This window comes from Vipera ursinii (assembly GCF_947247035.1).
Source record: "Vipera ursinii genome assembly, chromosome: Z".
NCBI lineage: Eukaryota > Metazoa > Chordata > Lepidosauria > Squamata > Viperidae > Vipera > Vipera ursinii.
This window is the reverse complement of record NC_139517.1, coordinates 106,227,661-106,247,131: the sequence shown is the minus strand read 5'-3', so window position 1 is coordinate 106,247,131 and position 19,471 is coordinate 106,227,661. Positions and strand designations below refer to the sequence as shown.

At 39.0% G+C, this 19,471-nt stretch overlaps 1 protein-coding gene across 1 annotated transcript in view; it reads right to left on the bottom strand.

Moving 5' to 3' along the window:
* The window catches only part of ADAM22 (ADAM metallopeptidase domain 22), a 160,809-nt gene that overhangs the window by 116,911 nt on the left and 24,427 nt on the right, over positions 1 to 19,471 (bottom strand). Inside the window, exon 2 of the mRNA XM_083376399.1 lies at positions 15,894 to 15,970. Coding sequence (XP_083232525.1) covers positions 15,894 to 15,970 — 77 coding nt within the window. The remainder of the gene's footprint in view (positions 1 to 15,893; positions 15,971 to 19,471) is intronic.

Sequence of the window (19,471 nt, the reverse complement as noted above, 5' to 3'; positions counted from 1 at the left end):
CACGCTTTCATCTGGGCTCCCTTTTTATCAGCAAAGTGCTTGAGGAAGCCTTTGTCGATGAGAAAGGTGGCCTGGAGGGATCTCTGTTCTCCTCGGCAAAGGCCTCCTCAAGCAAAAACAGAGCTACCGAGAAAGGAGGCCTGGAGGGACGCATGCAGTTGTTTCAATATTTCAGGCTTTCCCTGCGTTTGAAAAGCCTTTTGCAACAGATTTCATCCAGGCCTCCATTTGCAGAGAATAGAGGCCTAAAGTACCGTGAGATGACGCAAGATCAGTAGGCCTCCATTCTCTGCAAATGCACCGAAGGCCTGAAGCACCGAGTAGGCCAAGAAATGAAAGGTTCCCTGGATCTTCGCAATGTGAGAATCCACAGACCTGGCACCTACAGAGACCCAGCAGGAAGTGGGAGAATAGGCAGGGCAAATGTTGCAGAGACTCTGCAGTCATTTGTATTTTAAGTGTGAATGACTGCCATCGTAGTGCAACATTTGTAATTTCAGCACTGTTGTAACTACTGGGGAGGGGGGTTAGGTCATAACATCGAACAGTCGCTAAATGAACTGTCGTAACTCGGGGATTACCTGTATATACCAGAATAAACAGTGAGAATTTCCAATAAAGAGAGACAAGCTAAAGCCAAGAAAGACAAAGATATGAAGAAACTTAACAAAGAATTTCAGGAAACTTAAGCAGTATTACAACAATTTCTCTAAATACACTGAAAACAGAAACAGGGAAAGTTTCCTTAAGGATCTCCAAATTAAAAGAATGCTCCAAACTCAGATTGGTACACTAAAAGATCCCTATGGATATTTAGTAACTGGTTCAAAAAAATCAGAGATGGAAGGACTATATTAAAATTCCTACAATAGATCTATTCCCTATATACAAGGGAATGACTTTAATAAAATGGATATCCCAGAGCACTTCATTGTCCTCATGCAAAACCTATACACAGGTCTGGAAGCCATACTCCAGATAGAAACAAACTGGTATCACATTGGCAACAGAATGAGAGAAGGCTGCATTCTCGCCCTTTGTTTTCAATCTATACATGGAATATATTTTGAGCAAAAGTGGACAGAAAGATGTAACCTTGGAGAAAGAAATATCAATAACTTGGTGTGTGTCAATTACTCTGCTCTGATGCCTGAAAATACAAATGACATGAAAGTTATAATAATGAAAGTCAAATAGCACAGTGAAAAATGGGGCTAAAATTAAATTAAAAATACCATATCATGAGAACAGGTAATGGCAACTAGACTTATAATTGACTGTGAAAGTATTATTGTTAGCTTCTGTTTTTACAATTCACCATTAACAATAAGAAAGCCAGAAGTCAAGAAATATATTTCAGACTAGCACTTGGTAAAGGTAGTAATGAAAGCTCTAAAAAATATTTTCAAATGCTGTGATGTGATTGTATCTACAAAAATTATAATTGTGGAGACAACAAATGTGAAAATGGTACTTTGAAGAAGCAACATAGAAAGTGTGCTTGGGTTTCTTTGGCTTCCGGTTTGCAATCACAGTGCTGGTGGATGTGTGGGAGATCTCTCTCTCTCTCTACCATCTGGTTTTCTCCCACCGGGGGACCCTGAAGAGGGTCAGAAGTTAACCTGTAGGGTTGATGAACACAAAGAGGACCCCCCAGGTGATCATGGAAGAGTGGCAGCCCTCCCGTTTGATCCGGGGCAGCTCTTCAAACTGACGGGGAAAAGATCGGCCACTAATATGGCCCATCATCAAGCTGCTGACAGTCGAGGCCAAATTTACTAACAAGCACCTTGAAAGCAATGTGGAGGAATTGGGTGAGATCTTTCCTTCTCTGTACCCCAAGTACTTTTCCTGTTAAAAGCTTCTTGAAAATTTTTCCCTTTGTGAGGAGAGAAGGAAGGGAATTTTTTCTTTCCCACCCTCTAAAATGGTGGCATCTGATCACCGAGGGGAAACAAATCATTGAAAAGATCAACTTAATATAATTGGATTTTTTTAAAAAAATTGGGGAGTTCCTATTCTTACTGGAACCTGCTATTTTATTTTATTCGCAAAAAAGAATTTAAATTGGATAAGCACTTAGCCCGGGATCTGAAAAAGACTCTAAATGCTAGTGGGGACATCTTGTGGTGAAGCTTGGTAAAGCAGTTTATTGCTTCTGACAAAGAGACTTGCTCACAGCTCAGAGCTGACCTTGGTATTATCTATGAGAGATTTCACTCTGAAAGAGCAGCTGGGCAGTGAAATTAGTTTCTAGGAATGGTGGAGGTGTACATTTACTGACTTTTGTTTAATAAATAGCCGTCACTAGAAAGACTGTTTATAACTATATCAGAAATGGAAGAGGATCAGCAAAAAACCTTGGCTATGTTAAAATTTGTACTTGAAAGTATGCTTACAAACACTGAGAAACTCAAAGCTGAAAGACAAAGGTGCCAGCCTAGAGCCACAAAACAAAACCCTGATTGCAGATAAAGAACTATTAATCCAAAAAACAACAGGATGGAAGAAGTGAATGCTAAGACAGAGGACTTTACAGATCAACAAATACAGTTTACTGAAAATCCAGACAACAAAACAATAACTTTAAAACTGGAAATGACTTTTCATATAAACTAGAAGAAATCTGAGAAATCTGAGGAAGAAGAAGACCAGATCAAACTGAAGACAAGTATACCAGAACAAACACAGGGATCTAGGTTAACAGGGCAACAACCTAATGATTATAAATGGGCCAGATCTTTCAGAAAATTGGCAATTAGATGGTCTCCGTCAATCCAAGTAACATATACAAGAATGAAGGGAGATCTATTTGATGACTTAAAAGCATGGGTATGGAAGCCTGGTTGGAGAAAGCTAGAATTAGGTTAAAAAACTGGGGCTCTTTGGTTTACTAGAGAGGACCCTAAACTCTCAACTAGTGGGCTAAAGGGAGATTTTGAGACAAAGGGAAATTTGATTACTAGATTTAAAATAGTTGGAAAATATTAACAAATAAGGGATTAATCTGTCTAATACTGAGGATTTAGATTTACAAGGGCAATGTAAACTATTAGGAAATAGGTTTGAATTATTGACTAGCCCAGATAATATAGATGATGTTTTTGAACTAATAAAGGATACTCTATTATTAAGGTGATGATGTGTATTAGGGTGAGAAATAGAAAATGTTTTACGAAATAGAATAAGAATATATTTAAGTAACTAATTTGTGTATTTTAGACATTATAATTTTTATGAAGTGAGATAAAGGAAATTTGGGTTACCTGAAACCTAAATACTATGAATATCAAAGGTCAAATTGGAATACTGTAATTAAAAATTAAAAATTAAGTAACACTTAATAACAGGACATGGATTGTTTATTGAGATTTATTAAGATATGTATAAGCAAAAATACGTATTTATAAATGTGATAATGAAGTTTTTACTGAGTTTGTTACAATTAGAAATTTACTAGTTTAAATGTGAAATAGTAAATGTTAAGGAAACAGAAAAGAAATATTCGATGATGTAACCTGAGATACCTACTAAAGATTTTGTTTTTGAACTACTGTTTAACCCAATCACCACACTGCTTTCCAAACACTCAAATGTAAAACTGGAAAACTAATAAAATATTTAAAGAAAAAAAGAAAGTGTGCTTGTTTTTTGAATGTTGATGTTGGGAAAGATTTTTGCGAATATTGTGGAATAGCCAGGAACAATTGGATCATACAAGAAATCAATGTAAAATTTTCACTTGGGGAACAAATGTTCAGATTCAAACTATAATATTTTGAATACAGTATGAAAAAATCCGGCTCCCCTGAAAAGTCTAGAATGTTGGAAAAAGTGAAAGAAAATAGTAGAGGTGACCAGAAGCAATATGGATTATAATGGTAATTAATGACCTATGAAGAAACTAAAAGGGAAGGATGAGGATAGGTCATCCAGGGGAAAGTTCATCTATATGGTCGCTAACAGTCAATACCTACTTCATACTTTTTGGTTGTTTCCACTGTTTTTAGTATTATGAGGAGTAGTAGTAGTTGTTGTATATATGATGCTGTATATGTAGTATTTTTATTAACTTTTTCCTTCTTCCACAATATTCTGAGATACTTCTTTGTTCTCTTATCTACTGTGATATCCTTCCTGTATCCATGAAGGCTCTCTTGCTTCTGATTGGCAGTTCTCAGTTGTGAAGAAGTCATCATCTCAGTAGAACTTTCAATAGTCTTCATATTCCAAGCCTTCTATAGATCTCTTTAACTTTCCTTAGCTTTTCGTCTCTTCTAGTTTATGTCAGCCCTTGCTTTTGAATACGTTGGCCAGCCTTGTCTGGCTTGCTTTAGCCCAGTGGTGGTGAGTTTATTTTCACAAAGGGCCACATGAGAAATTGGGACTGTTGTAAAGGACCGAACCAATAGAGCTATGAAGGTGCATAGGCATGCATGCACAAACATAGGTAAGTTGAAAAAAATAGCAGTTGCCTTCAAAAGGGAAGCAATGTAGTTGAATTGCGTGCTGGCATGCCTTTATTTACATTTGAATTCTAATTTCCAGCTGAACTGTCCCAGCTCAGACAGGGAGAGCCCAAAGGCCATGTTATGACCCAGGGCTTGGCACGGAAGCAACACAGCCAAAGTGAAGCGTTAAAACCCTTTTATTGCTCCAACTTTCCCCCCAAATTCTCACCATTTACAGTGAGTCCAAGAGCAAACTCTAAACACACACACACACTGTTGTGTCTGTAGATAGTTGCAAACTTGTAAATAGCAGGTTGCAAAAGAGGGTTCTTGAAGCGGGAGATTCTGGTGCAACTATTGGTTGAAGTTGCAAAGAAGCGGGAAAATAGCGATTGATGATTGGTTACAGTTTAAACAGTTCTAGTATAAAAGCTTGAAACATTTGACAGTTGTCAGTTGACTTATGTGTATTGAATAAACTCTTTTCATTGTGAACCCCTCTGAGTCATTGTCTACCTGAACCAAACAACTGGCGACGAAGGTGGGATAGACGGCAGACCAGAGTAGGTTCGGCGGAACAGCTGTGCACAGGCGGCAAATTTGAAAAGAAGTCACAGTCAACCACAAGCGGCCGCGGCGGAATCAACAATCCTCCGAATGGCGCAAATCGGGTCCTTGAAAGAATTCGACCCAAGCTTCCCAGAGGACTGGGAAGAATATGTAGGACAGGTCGAAGGGTTCCTGCTTGTTAACGGGATAACGGACGACCGGAAAAAGGCGGCAGCTTTATTGACCATATGCGGCATGCCAGTATATCGGATCACTGTAGGACTTTGTCAACCACAGCCGGTCTCAAGTGTTCCGTATGCCGATCTGTTAGCTAAACTAAAAGTACATTTCACGCCAAGGAGATCCGAACTCTTTTGGCGTCGTATTTTCGAAAAAAGAAACCAGAAGCCGGGGGAATCAATTCAAAAATTCGTTGCTGCAGTCAGAGAAGCCGCAGTACGATGCAAGTATGACAACTTGGAAATCAGAATCCGGGACTGAGTGGTACTTGGCTTGCGAGACAAGCATCTACAAAATAGAATAATCGCCAAGCCCACCGGCGATTTGCAAGAAGTATTGGACGAACTATTAACTTATGAATCCACTGGGTATCGCGACCCCCCCCCATAGTAGCATGGCTGCGTCTGCCGAAATTAATCAAGAAGGCCTTGTGGACTGCGGGGAGGTGGACCAGCAATGGGAAGATGACATCGCCGAAGTCACCAGACGGTTTGGAAAAATGGCGGCAAAACCATCCCGAAGCAATGGGCCTGAACCGAACCGCCGATTCCAAACCGCAACACCACAACGACAAGCAACCGCGACCCAACGACAATGGAGAGACACCGCAACGAGGCCGCGCGACAATGACAACTGATGTGGCAGCTGCGGGGGCAATCATCCCCATGCATCTTGCAGATTTCGTACCGCCAGATGCAGATTGTGCGGGAAGACCGGCCACATTCAAGCCATTTGCCGGGGCCGTGCACGCAACAATCGCCTACATGAAGTCGACGTTTGGCCCGAAGGTAAGGTAACCCCTTACTACAGTGGCAAAGAGACCCCTAGACCGAGGGCTAAATTTCCGAACCGGGGGGAGGTGGCGCGAGTCAATCATAGTAGAAAGGGAAAAATTAATAATTTTCCGGAAGGAAAATTAAAAATCATAGTCCAATTGCAAGGGGTTCCTTGCAAAATGGAAATAGATTCTGGGGCCTCAGTGTCCATAATATCTAGTGAAACTTTAAAAAAGATTGAACAAATAAGTGGCAGAAAAATTCCACTTAGTTCAACCAAAATCCAATTGACCGACTTCCAAAAAACCCCAATAAAAATTAAAGGGAAAATTACCCTTAGTGTTAAATATAAGGGGTTTAAGGGAGTTTTAGATTTAATAGTTACTGAAGGCCATAGGACCAGTTTGATAGGCCTTAACTGGTTCCCTGCCCTGGGCATTTGGATAGGGGGAATAAACACAGTTATTAAAAATAAGACCCTCGAATCAGTCTGCGATAAATTCGCAGACGTATTCGATGGGTCTTTAGGTAAATATAAAGGGCCCCCAATTAATTTTAATTTAGATCCGTCGGTTAAACCCATCCGGCTTAACGCCCGAAGGGTGCCTTTCGCCCTTAAGCAAAAAATCAAGGCCGAGCTCGATAAGCTTGTAGGCCAAGGCGTCCTAGAACCAGTCGAGGGTGGTTTATGGGAAACGCCGATCGTCACACCCCTTAAACCTAACGGGGATGTGAGGATCTGCGCTGACTACAAAGCCACCCTGAACCTGGGAATGAAAAAACACGCTTACGCGGTCCCGACGGTGAAGCAAGTCCTCGCCACGATACAGGACGGCGCCATATTTGCCAAGTTAGACTTGGCGCAGGCGTACTTGCAATTAACTGTTTCTGAAGAGGCTGCTGAAGCTCAGATGATAGTTACCCACAAGGGGGCGTTCCGAGTCCACAGACTGCAATTTGGTATTGCAGCAGCTCCAGGCATCTTCCAAGAGGTGATGGAGAGGACCTTAAAGGGCATACCTGGTGTATGCCCTTATTTTGATGATGTTCTGATAGCTGGAAGAAATGAAGAAATATTAGCAGAGCGTCTGGAACAGGTATTGGAAAGGTTTAGGAGGGCTGGACTCAAATTAAAAAAGGAAAAATGTTGTATTGGGGTTAAATCCACTGAATTTCTAGGATTTAGGATAGACAAAAATGGAATTCATCCTACCCCTGATAAAATCAAGCTAATTAAATTGGCACCAGAACCAAAAAACAAGGCTGAATTACAAGCCTTCCTTGGATTAGTTAATTTTTACCACACATTCGTGCCACACAAAGCTGCCATAGCAGAACCTCTTCATAGACTTTTAGATAAAAAAACCCCGTGGCAGTGGCTTGACAAACATAGAGTTAGCTTCCAAACATTAAAAAATATTCTTTCTAGCCAATCAACAGTAACCCATTTTATTGAGAATAAACCAATTTATTTAGCTTGCGATGCTTCACCTTATGGTGTGGGGGCTGTTATCAGCCACTTGGACAGTCATGGTGTTCAAAAGCCAATCGCATATTATTCCAGGACGCTTACTAAAGCAGAGCGGAATTATGCACAGATTGATAGGGAAGCATTAGCAATCGTGGCAGGAGTAAAAAAGTTCCATGATTACCTTTATGGTAGGAACTTTACCATACTCACTGACCATAAACCATTATTGGGACTGTTTACCACTGATAAACAGACACCCCAAATAATGTCGCCCAGAATGCTGAGGTGGTCAATTTTCCTCTCAGCATATTCATTTTCCCTTCTACACAGACCAGGCAAGGAAATGGGACATGCAGACGCCCTTAGCAGACTGCCATTAAACAATACTGAGGAAGACCCTGCTCCTGTGGGACAAATAATGTCTTTACAGGACATTCCTGAATGCCCTTTAACTGCTAAAGATATAGCTGAGGCAACCAATAAAGACCATATCCTTAAAAGAATTATGGCATGGGTCCTTAGTGGGTGGCCAAGTACTAACCCGGATGCCAAGTACATTCCATATTTTAGAAGAAAGGATGAATTATCATCCCATTTGGGATGTGTTCTGTGGGGAAACCGGGTTGTCATTCCTGAAATCCACAGATCTACAATTTTATTAGAACTACATGAGGGTCACCCTGGAATAGTACGTATGAAGGCATTGGCTAGAAGTCACTTATGGTGGCCAGGACTTGACAAGGACATTGAAGAATGTGTTTCTAATTGTTATTTGTGTCAGCGTTCTAGACCTGAGCTGCAACACACACGTACTCATAAGTGGGAGTTGGCCAGGAATCCTTGGTCTAGGATTCATATTGATTTTGCTGGACCTTTCCAAGGGTTAACCTTTCTAGTAGTAGTGGACAGTTTCTCTAGATGGCTGGAGGTAGTACCCGTCAGTTCAATGACTTCAGGTAAAACAATACAAGTCTTAAGGGACCTCTTTGCCACTCATGGGTTACCTGATGTAATTGTGTCAGATAATGGGCCCCAATTCACCTCTGTTGAATTCCAGGATTTCCTCAGGGCCAACTTGATTAAACACACGACATCAGCACCCTTCCACCCGTCCACCAACGGCTTGGCTGAACGCAATGTAAGAACCACCAAGGACGCATTAAAGAGAATCATCCGTGGCGATTGGCACCAAAGACTGGCAGAATTCTTGCTGACCCAACATACGACCCCTTGCACGGCTACCGGAAAAAGCCCAGCAGAAATGAGGTGGGGAAAAAGATTAACCACCAAACTGGACAGGTTACATCCTGACAGACTACCATCAAGTGCGGAACCGGACATTCCAAACAGATCATTCAAAATTGGGGACCTAGTCTGGGCCAGGAATTATACACAAGGGGACAAATGGGTCCCAGGGGTGGTCACTGAGATAATGGGACCCTTGTCTTACACTATTGAGGGGGAAGGGAATAGGGTTAGCAAAAGACATATAGATCAGCTAAGGAAGAGAACTATTGGTTGCATGCCAGTTGATGGGGATCAAAGTATACACGGGGGGAACAGTGCATCATGGCTTATCGATAACAACCTGCCAGTTAGTGGGGAAGCAGAAATTCAAACCAGTCCGTCCACAGCTAACCAACAACAACACAGTCAAATTGACTGGGAGCTGCCCCCTTTGAGCAGGCCAGCATTAGCTGAACATCAACATCAAACACAACAACAACCACAACTTGTTAGCAGAGAAGCATCTGAGCCAATTAGTCAAGAGTCCAGTTCCACCAGTGTAAGCCAACCAAGCAGACATGCTGATAGAGATGACTTAGGTATCCAAAGCAATAGATATCCATCAAGGGTCCATAGGCCACCCAAATACTTAAGAGACTATGTCAATAAATAACAACAACTGGGGGGTAAGGGGTGTTGTGTCTGTAGATAGTTGCAAACTTGTAAATAGCAGGTTGCAAAAGAGGGTTCTTGAAGCGGGAGATTCTGGTGCAACTATTGGTTGAAGTTGCAAAGAAGCGGGAAAATAGCGATTGATGATTGGTTACAGTTTAAACAGTTCTAGTATAAAACCTTGAAACATTTGACAGTTGTCAGTTGACTTATGTGTATTGAATAAACTCTTTTCATTGTGAACCCCTCTGAGTCATTGTCTACCTGAACCAAACACACACGCCTCCAGAAGTTCCTGGGTGCTAGAAGTCAAGGGGAGCAGCACAGTTCAGGGTGCTTGGCAGTGGTGGGATTCAGCCAGTTTGCATCACTTTGGCAGAACCGGTAGCTAATTTTTTGTTGCCCAGGCCCAGAATGGACTTCTGGAAGCAGCATCCACACAGAGAACCGGTTGTTCACATATTTGAATCCCACCACTGGAGCTTGGTCACTGGGCGTCCTCGGCACATGGTGGGTTTGCTGGGAATGCAGCCCCACCCAGAGCATAACTGTGTTGCTGTAAGGTTCCTCACACCCAGACTATGCATGACAAAGCCAAACAAAGCTCAGCAAGGCAAATTAACCAGATGTCAGTAACAGCAAGCGTGGCCAACAAAATGTAACACTTGTTCCCAACAAAAGCCGCTCCCACAGCGTCTCCTTAAAACCTACTTTCTGGTGAGCGTTGAGAAGAGGGGCAGAATGCCCTGAGCTGATTCTGCCTCCTCTCCATTCACCACTCTCTGGAATCAGGTGAGGGAGGCACTGCCTCATCTTCTGAGCTCTGTTGCTCTTCTGCTCTACTGCCTGCCTGCTCCTTCAAGTTCCTCCTCCCTTGCTTGGTTATCCTGCCCCCTTTCTGCCTCTTCCTCCTCCACTGGGTGTTTCTCTGGGGCCAGAGAGGCAGCTCCATCTCCCTCTGTCAGCACCAATTCCACCTCCAACTCCTCCTCAGACTCGGGCTCTGATGGGCCCATGACAGGCCATATGTGGCCCAAGGGCCCATAAGTTGCAGATCTGCTTTAGCCCATATCAAAGTTTTCTTATCTTCTTTCTTTCACAACTAAAATGGCAGCCTACTCCTGGAATAGTATAAACTACCATAACACAGAAAGTTAATCTAAATTCACAACATGAGAACTTTTTGACAAACAGCCAGTTGGGCAAAGCATTGCAGACCATGGAAGTACATGGGAAAACATCTCTGGTTGATGTGTTAACTTTTCCTTTGGAAAATTTTCAGTTACTGCAAAGGCTGTTCCCAGCTGGCCATATAGGTATTTTTATGGTTGCCCATGACAACCATGGCAGACCATTTATAAATATGCCCAAGACATTCTTAAAATTCCAACAAAGGTTGAGGACTTCAATATTAGTGATACTGCATCCAGCACCTAAACACTGGAGGCTAAAGTTATGCAGTATCCAAAGAAATTATATTAATATAAATGGGATTTTAAAAAATTCCCTAAGGAAATACACTACAGTACTCTAGAAAACAGATTTTGTAAGGCAGCAGTCAGAGGGAGAAATTCTAAACCCCTCTACTAATTTGATTACAAAAAAACTGCATAAAATCTCCTGGCTAATTAAACATACCAAAGCCAAGTATGCCCCATGAAACTTTTGCAATTTGAGAAGGTTAATATATATATACATTATCTATCTATCTATCTATCTATCTATCTATCTATCTATCTATCTATCTATCTATCTATCTATCTATATCTATATCTATGTTACTTTTAATAATATTACTTTCCTATACATGTTAATATGTTTAATCACTCTTTCCTCTACATGCTAATACGTTTAATCACTCTTGACAGTTGGAAGTTTAGACCTGGTCCTGGAGTAAGTTAAAAGTATAAATGGTATCCAACTTCTGTCATAAAGATGTAATATATAGCAGAGGTCCCCAACCTTTTGGGCACCAGGGACCAGTTCCATGGAGAAAGGTTTTCCCATGGACTGGGGAGTGCATGGTTTTTTGTGCTGCCTGCATCCCATACATAGGGCTTTGCTTGCTTGTGTGGACTGGTTGCTAGCATGCCGTGGCTCGGTACCAGTCCATGGACCGGGGGCTTGGGGACCCCTGATATATAACATTCAAGCCTAAATTTAAATAAAAATATATAGAATTTATTTTATTTTATTCCAATAGAATTGTGATTTCATATAGGTTTATTTAAGGAACTGTTGCAATTTTTACATTTATTCTAAATGTATTAAAATTAGAAAGATTGCTATAATATTTTTACAGAATGAAAATTGCATTTAAATTACAGAAACTTATAAATTAAAAAAAAATCTCAAAACCTCAGTATGCTTTCACATGCACTTTTAAGAAAAAATGCAATAATTACTGACATATAAGTGCCATTTAAATGTACATTATGGTTTTAAATAATGAAACAGCCCTTGACACTAGAAGAAAGAAAACTGAATTTTTAACCCATAACACTATATAAATTTAAATACTAGACATTTCAAAAATATTATTTCATTCACCATAATAATAATATACATTTATGAAATGTTAGCTTTTACATTCATCATTATACTAAGAGGATTATTTCTTTGTGATCAGTGTTAGAGCAGATTACATAAGAAAAAGAGTTTTAAAAATAAATCTATAAATCTCATAAAATCAGCTTACTTTGAAATATAGTATTTTTCAAGCTTTTTTGTAAGTATACTTTAAAAAAAACATAATGATTCCCTTATTCATTTTTGGCAAAGAATATTGTCAGGAAAAAAACTGAAAAAATATACAAATTCATATGGGACATGGGAAACATCACATTTAACCAATTGTTCTCTTTATTTGCATATATGTAATGTACTTTTCAAGTGGACAGTTATTTGAAGTCACAACTCCCAAAACATCTTAGGGAGATATTTACGAGAGCAAGATTTGAACAGCTTGACACAATGGTCAGATATGGGAGATTTCATGCTATACCGTACAATGAGCGTCTCTGCATTTGCGGAGCGGCAGAGGTAGAGGACCTGGCTCACATCCTATTTGACTGTTGTTTGTATAAGAGGGTGAGAGACAGGTATCTTGGTCTATATACCAAACGAATGACCCATTGGGATCCCCATATCAAAATAACTTACCTTATGTCCGGCCAGAACTTGAAAATAACATCCAACGTAGCACAATATTTGAACAAAATGATCCAGTTAAGATCTGCATATGTGGGACTGATTGGGGTAGATTGTAAGGGCGACTCCGAAATATAATGTTTCCATATTTTATCTATATCTTAAATTTGCATTTTATTACTATTTTAACTTAAATTGTATTTTAATTCCATTTTAAATTGTATTTTATCAAATTCCATTTCGGATTGCTTTTATCTAGTTTTGGTGACGGTTTGTTGCTGGAACTTTGTACTTTGATATGGCCCAAGGGCTAATCAATAAAAGTTGTTGTTGCATATATGTATACATATACATATGCACCTATATACATCTATAGCTATTAATGGGTCAGTATGTTGTTTTTGTATCTCCCTATGTACTCTCTTACTAAATAACACTAAAGTATCTATCAGGTAGCATATAATATATCAACAACAAAGTTTTACTAAGACACAAATTAAATCCTCAATGATACATATTCATGACTGAGATTGCCAGTGTGCTAGAGTAAATGTCATAGAATCTTTAAAGCTTATTACTACTAGATTTAGCTAAAATTGCTGCCTTGCACAAGAGACAAAATGTTCCAACTATGCATAATGCTCTATGAAGCTGTTATTTACAAAACTGGTAAAATTTCTTGACTGAGTGATTGCTATCATGTTTGCCATGTAGACTGAATTTGTCCAAGGACTCAAGGCAACCTTCCTCAGATATATCTAAAAAAATATATAGAATTTATAAAAGCCATATTATCATTTATAATAGCCATATTTTATGGCCAAAACTGCAACCTCAGAAATTTCCATGGAGAAAATAATACACATATGAAAACACGTTTTACAAAGTGAGTGATCAGATTAAATCTGTTGACAATTCTTACAAATTTAGTTTAACAATTAATACTCCATGTACTCTTAGTACATCTTGCAATATCATCTGAAAAAACTCCTAATTTTTGCCATTATAAAGTATGTTAAGACTTATAAAGAAAGAACTATGTAGAACAGAAAAAGTCCATGCTCTCAGTGCCACTGAGATAGCAGTATGAATTGTTCCAATATGTCATATGGATGTTTTTTCGCAGCAGAATAGCAAACTACTATGTTTTTGTCTCAATTAACTGGATGCATAAATTTGCTGCATGAACTTTACTCCTCCACATTTTCTTGCTTTTTTGGGAGGTGGGAGTGGGGGGAGCTATAGCTTACTATTATACTCAAATCCCAGTTAATCTAGAAAAACTTTGTCCAACCTAATGCCTTCCAGATGTATTCCAATTAGGGATATATAAGATATCCACCTTGGATTTCTTTTTCACAGTACATCTTGATTCCCAAGTGCTCTGCACTATGACATTGACAACAAACAACAAATATGAAGTCAGTTTAATCAGTTTAATCAGTTTTATTAAATTTTTATACCGCCCTTCTCCCTAGGGACTCAGGGCGGTGAACAGGGCAAATGATAAAAGTACAAAACTACAAAAGTTAAAATAGAATTAAATTAATGCCCAAGATAAAACAGTAAAATATACGAATATTTAAAAACCCAAATTAACTCCCCATCAGGCCAGGCCAGCTTGTTCAAACAGGTGGGTCTTTAACCCGCGCCGGAAGGAGCGGAGATCCGGTGCCATCCGGAGCTCCACCGGCAGTTGATTCCATAAGGCCGGGGCGCCCACAGAGAAGGCCCTCCCCCTGGGGGCCACCAGCCGGCATTCTCTGACTGGAGGCACCCTGAGGAGGCCCTCTCTGTGGGAACGCACAGGGCGGAGGGGGGTTGACGCCGGCAGCAGGTGGTCCCCGAGGTATTCCAGACCCATGCCATGTAGGGACTTAAAAACCATCACTAAGACCTTGAACCTCACCCGGAAGACAACTGGTAACTGAAGTCAACTGTGAAACTCAAAAATGCTTATATTGGGGAAAATTCCACAATAAATTGTGATTTATTAATGGCTTATTGAATGAACTATGACTTGGCATGCTACCTAAGTGGACTGTGGGATTTATTGGAGGCTTCTTGATTTATTATTTTTTTTTTTGTTTTACTAGCTTCAGAAAGTAACAGCTTCTAGCCATCTCTGGAACTAAACAGGGCCTGGCCTGAATCACCCTGGAATGTAGGCTAAATGGAAGGATCCAGAAGGCAGCAATTACAAACCATTTCTATATTACGACTGCTAGGATACTCTCTAGGAATCAAACTCAACTCTCCCTAATACACTTCCATAAAATTATTCCTTTTTCACAATAGCTTTATAATACATAAGTCTGATTCACACAGACAAGTTCTTGTGCGGTACATAAACTGTTTTTATAAAGCATGTTAATTAGCATACTAGAACATTTCCAGGGCCTCTTGGTCAGTGCTCAGTTCAGTTGCCTTCCTGTTTTTCATGGATTTAATAAATCTAACTGTATAAAAATTTACTTCCTTGCTACCACTTCTACTGAAGTTGCTGATTTTTGTATTATTACTGTTGCATAGCAAAGTATACTTTTGATTCATAGTTCATATGATGCTTCCATATAAATGTTATACACTGTTTACCATGAAAAGTTAAGACAGGTTTATAGTGCCTATTAACAAAAAGCAAGGAAAAAGATAAAACTGCCCAAACATATTGTAGATATTTTTGTTCCTCACACTTTTACACCTGTCCCTTTCCCACTTAGCAATCATTCACTTGTCAAACATTCAAATTCCAAAAATGATTTGCATAAATTGTTAGAACAAACACATATAATGTAAGATGTTTACAATTTATTAACTTGTCAAGTTTGTTGGTTGGTTGGTTGGTTTTTGGAGTGCCTACATATCAGTTTTTGACTTCTGGCAACTATCTGGACAAGTCCTTGCAATTTTATCAGCAAGATTTTGGGAGTGGTTTGGCATTGCCTTCATCTTCTGAGAGAGTGATTAGCCTAAGGTCATCCAGCTGCCTTCACAGAATCATAGGGATAGGACAGAACTTGGAAGTCCTTCTTTCATCTCGGACAAATTTGATGCTATTTCAAAAGCAGAACTTGAAATCACTCTTCTGGTTTCTAACCTGATGCCTTAACTGTTACACCAATATGTTTACTCTCTCCAATATATTTACATGAGAGCTAAACTACTGCTAACTTTTTCTGGATAGTAAAACCATCCATATTTGGTTGCAGGCATCAGCTTTCAGTCCAGCTCTTAACAGAATGGTAATTTATAAGGTTTAAATAAAAATCTTAAAGAGCAATACTGGCACGTATTTTTAAAATAATACTTCATCTAATGTTTAAAAATCAAGTAAAATGAATATATTTATATACTTACTGATTTAATTCTATATCTAGGATGAAAGAAGATCCAAAAGCATCAACCTGGAAGCTGGCTCTAGCAATATGAGTTGACTGCAATATAAAAATAATTACAATTGGTTAGTTATCATAACTAAAAACCCATCCTAAAAACAAAATTCTGCATCAATGCATAAGTAGAGAAGTTCTATATAATGCTATATAACTAAGGTGTTTCTATAGAGAGAGAAACAAAAAGCTGGCTGCATCATATTATACATACAGTATTGTGGGTTTCCACATATTTAACAACTTTAGAGTTTTGCTTTTATTTTATTTTTAATTTATATGGATGCCCATTTCACACCAAGTGGCATAAAATAAAATGTTCTGCAAAACCACATTAAAAAATTAAAAATTCTACAAGACCATATTAAAATATTAAATGTTCATAAAAGCAAGATCATAAGAAGGAATGCATAGGAATGTTACATATGATGCACTCAGCGCACAGATTTTATGTTGCCCAGAAATTCCCAGGCCTGTTGGGGGAAAAACACATTTTAAGGGATTTTTAGAAGGTCATAAGAGTTAACTTCACATGGGATGGGGAATGAAAATGGGCAGATGCCGCAGCAGAGAAGGCTTGTCTCTTAGGAGTGACATGACACACAGCATGCCTCTCCTTCTGAACCTGATGGGATAGGTAGATATCATTGGGGAAAACCCAAACCTCAGATAACCTGGCCCCTGCTATGTTAAGATTTTAAAGGACAAAACCTGCAGTTTCAATTGGACTTGGAAGCAAACTGGTAATCAATGTGGCTCATGGAACAGTGTCATATATACTAGGGAGAGATATAGTTGTCAGTGCTACCAATTTTGGACCAGCTGATAGTTCTGAGTACTTTTCAAGGGCAGCCTTGTGTAGAACATGTTACAGAAGCCCATTTGGAAAGTGAAGAAATTTGTAAAATTGGCATAGCAATATTGTATTTCTGTTTAATACAAGTAGACCTTAAATTACCGTAGCAATTGGGGCTGGAATTTCCATCGCTAAGTGACGCAGTTGATGTCATGTGATTATATCATTTAGCACTAACAATCCCAGTTGCCATTATAACTCAAGGACTATGCAGCTTGTTAAGCAAGGACCTCGCATGACTGCAACATAGGGACGGACAGGAATCCCGGGCATACCAATTAGGAACAGAACCAAACTAGAAATAAGGAATAATTTCCTGACCAAACAATTAATCAGTGGAACCAGCTTGCCTTCAGAAGTTGTGGATGCACCATCATGGAGATTTTACAGAAGATATTGGATAACAACTTGTCTGAAGTAGTAAAGAGCCTTCTGCTTTAGGAGGGAATTGGACTAAAAGACCTCCAAGGTCCCTTCCAACTCTGTTATTCTTTTATTTCTAAATCACTTTTTAGATTTATTCATCTTTGAAGCTAAGGCTGAAGCTTTTGAATAGATAAGTGGTTCTCTATGGAGACTTATTTTTTATATTACTGGAGCTCCATTTAAATTGAATATTGGAAATTTTTATTGGTAACTCCTTGACTTGCAAAATCTTGGAAACAAAAGACACTAAAAGCATTTAAATAGAAAGAATTAATTTTATTTTTTACAAAATGGAAATTGGAAACTTATTCTTTAATAAACCTATGTTGTGGGATTATAGCCTGTCTTTGCACTTTTTTTTTAAATCTACCTTGTCAACTGGTTGGACATATAAACAAATTAAGAGCTATTTTATCTTTTACCAACAGAGTGTGCTATAGGCCATGATTATACATAAAGGTACCAGATAAGGTTCTGGAGATGAACCAATCCATTGAAGACAAAAATATGTGTCCCATGATAATGTTGTAGGATCCAATCTGGATTGGAGCCAAATTGTATCCTACAATCCCACTGAACCTTATGAAAGCAATGTTTGATGATTTGAGTAAAACACTGACACAATCTCTAGAAGCTAAATTTGGGAAAGGTTTGAATAAGATTTCAGGGACAACAACAACAACAGCAATAGAGTTGGAAGGGACCTTGGAGGTCTTCTAGTCCAATCCCCTACTCAGGGAGGAAACCCTATACCCGTGGTGGAGAACCTATGGCACACATGCCAGAGGTGGCACGCAGAGCCCTCTCTGTGGGCACACGCACCATCACCCCAGTCCTAGGCCTTCAGCTGGGTTTCATAAAACCTTTTCACTTTTTTAAAAAAAGGTTCAATCAATCAATTTCAACTTCTCGCAGGAAAAAAAAGATCTCACAAAGTTGGAAATGATTGATTGAACTTTTTAGTCTCACCCAGTCTACCGTTACCACCACAGCCACACCCACCCAATGGGCCATGCCTACCCAGCACCCAACGATACATAAGAGGGTTTTGAGTTGCAGTTTGGGCACTCGGTCTCTAAAAGGTTCGCCATCACTGCCCTATACCATTTCAGACAAATGGCTGTCTAATCTCTTCTTAAAAACCTCTAGTGTTGAAGCATTCATAGCTTCTGGAGGCAGGTTGTTCCATTAATTAATTGTTCTAACTACCAGAAAATTTCTCCTTAGTTCTAGGTTGCTTCTCTCTTTGGTTAGTTTCCATCCACTGCTTCTTGTCTCGCCTTCAGATGCTTTGGAGAATAGCTTGACTCCTTCTTCTTTGTGGCAACCCCTGAGATATTAGAACTTAGGGTAATTAAGCAAGTGAATGACAGGATGGACTTTTTTGGGGGGAAGGGACTTGGAGCTAAAGAAAAGTTTGGATAATTTGACTATGTTAGAACACAGAGAGAAGGAATTTTGTTTGTGGTTCAGAATGATTCCTGGAAATTCTTTTGCAAATATATGAAAAAAAAAACTTTACTGAGTTATTGAGTTGTAAATAGGAAAGAATGAAGGAAAAGTTGAACAAGGTGTTTCCCATGAATTCATGTTTTGCTATAATGAAACAAACATCAAGAGATGTTTTAGCATATTTTCTGAGGAAAAGACAAGGGATCAATGTCATTATGAGGCAAGACTGAAGAGTGATAACATAGATGTAACTGTTTTAAAGAAGACTCCTATTATGGTCATGCATAAGAGGAAAGATTATTTCTTCCTAACAGACATTTTGAAACAAAAAGAATTCCATTTCACTGGGAAAAGTTGGAGGCAATAGTTTTTAATTTCCAGCAACATAGATACAGACTAAGTAACTTTCAAAAAGCTAAAGGCTTTATTGGAAAAATGTTAAGGATGAGCTGGATCAAAAGTCTATGGATATTGCTTATAAAGATTCATAGGACCGCAATTAACTAAAGACACTGAGAAAGAGGATTTTACTTTGGGAGCTGCAGCTAAGGTTTTGATCAATTTTTCTCTTGAAAATGGATTATAAATTTCTAACATGGAATGTAAATGGAGTAAATGCTCCTCAAAAGGCAAACTATTTTTTCTTTGAGAAATTTGAAGCAATATATAATTTGTTTACAAAAAACAGAAATAAGGAAAAAAGATGTGAAGTATTTCATCTTTAAAACTTGGTGAAGAATTTATGTCTGCAGGTTTTAAAAAGAGTACTGAAATTATTTTATATATTAATCTACAATTAAAATTGAAATTAT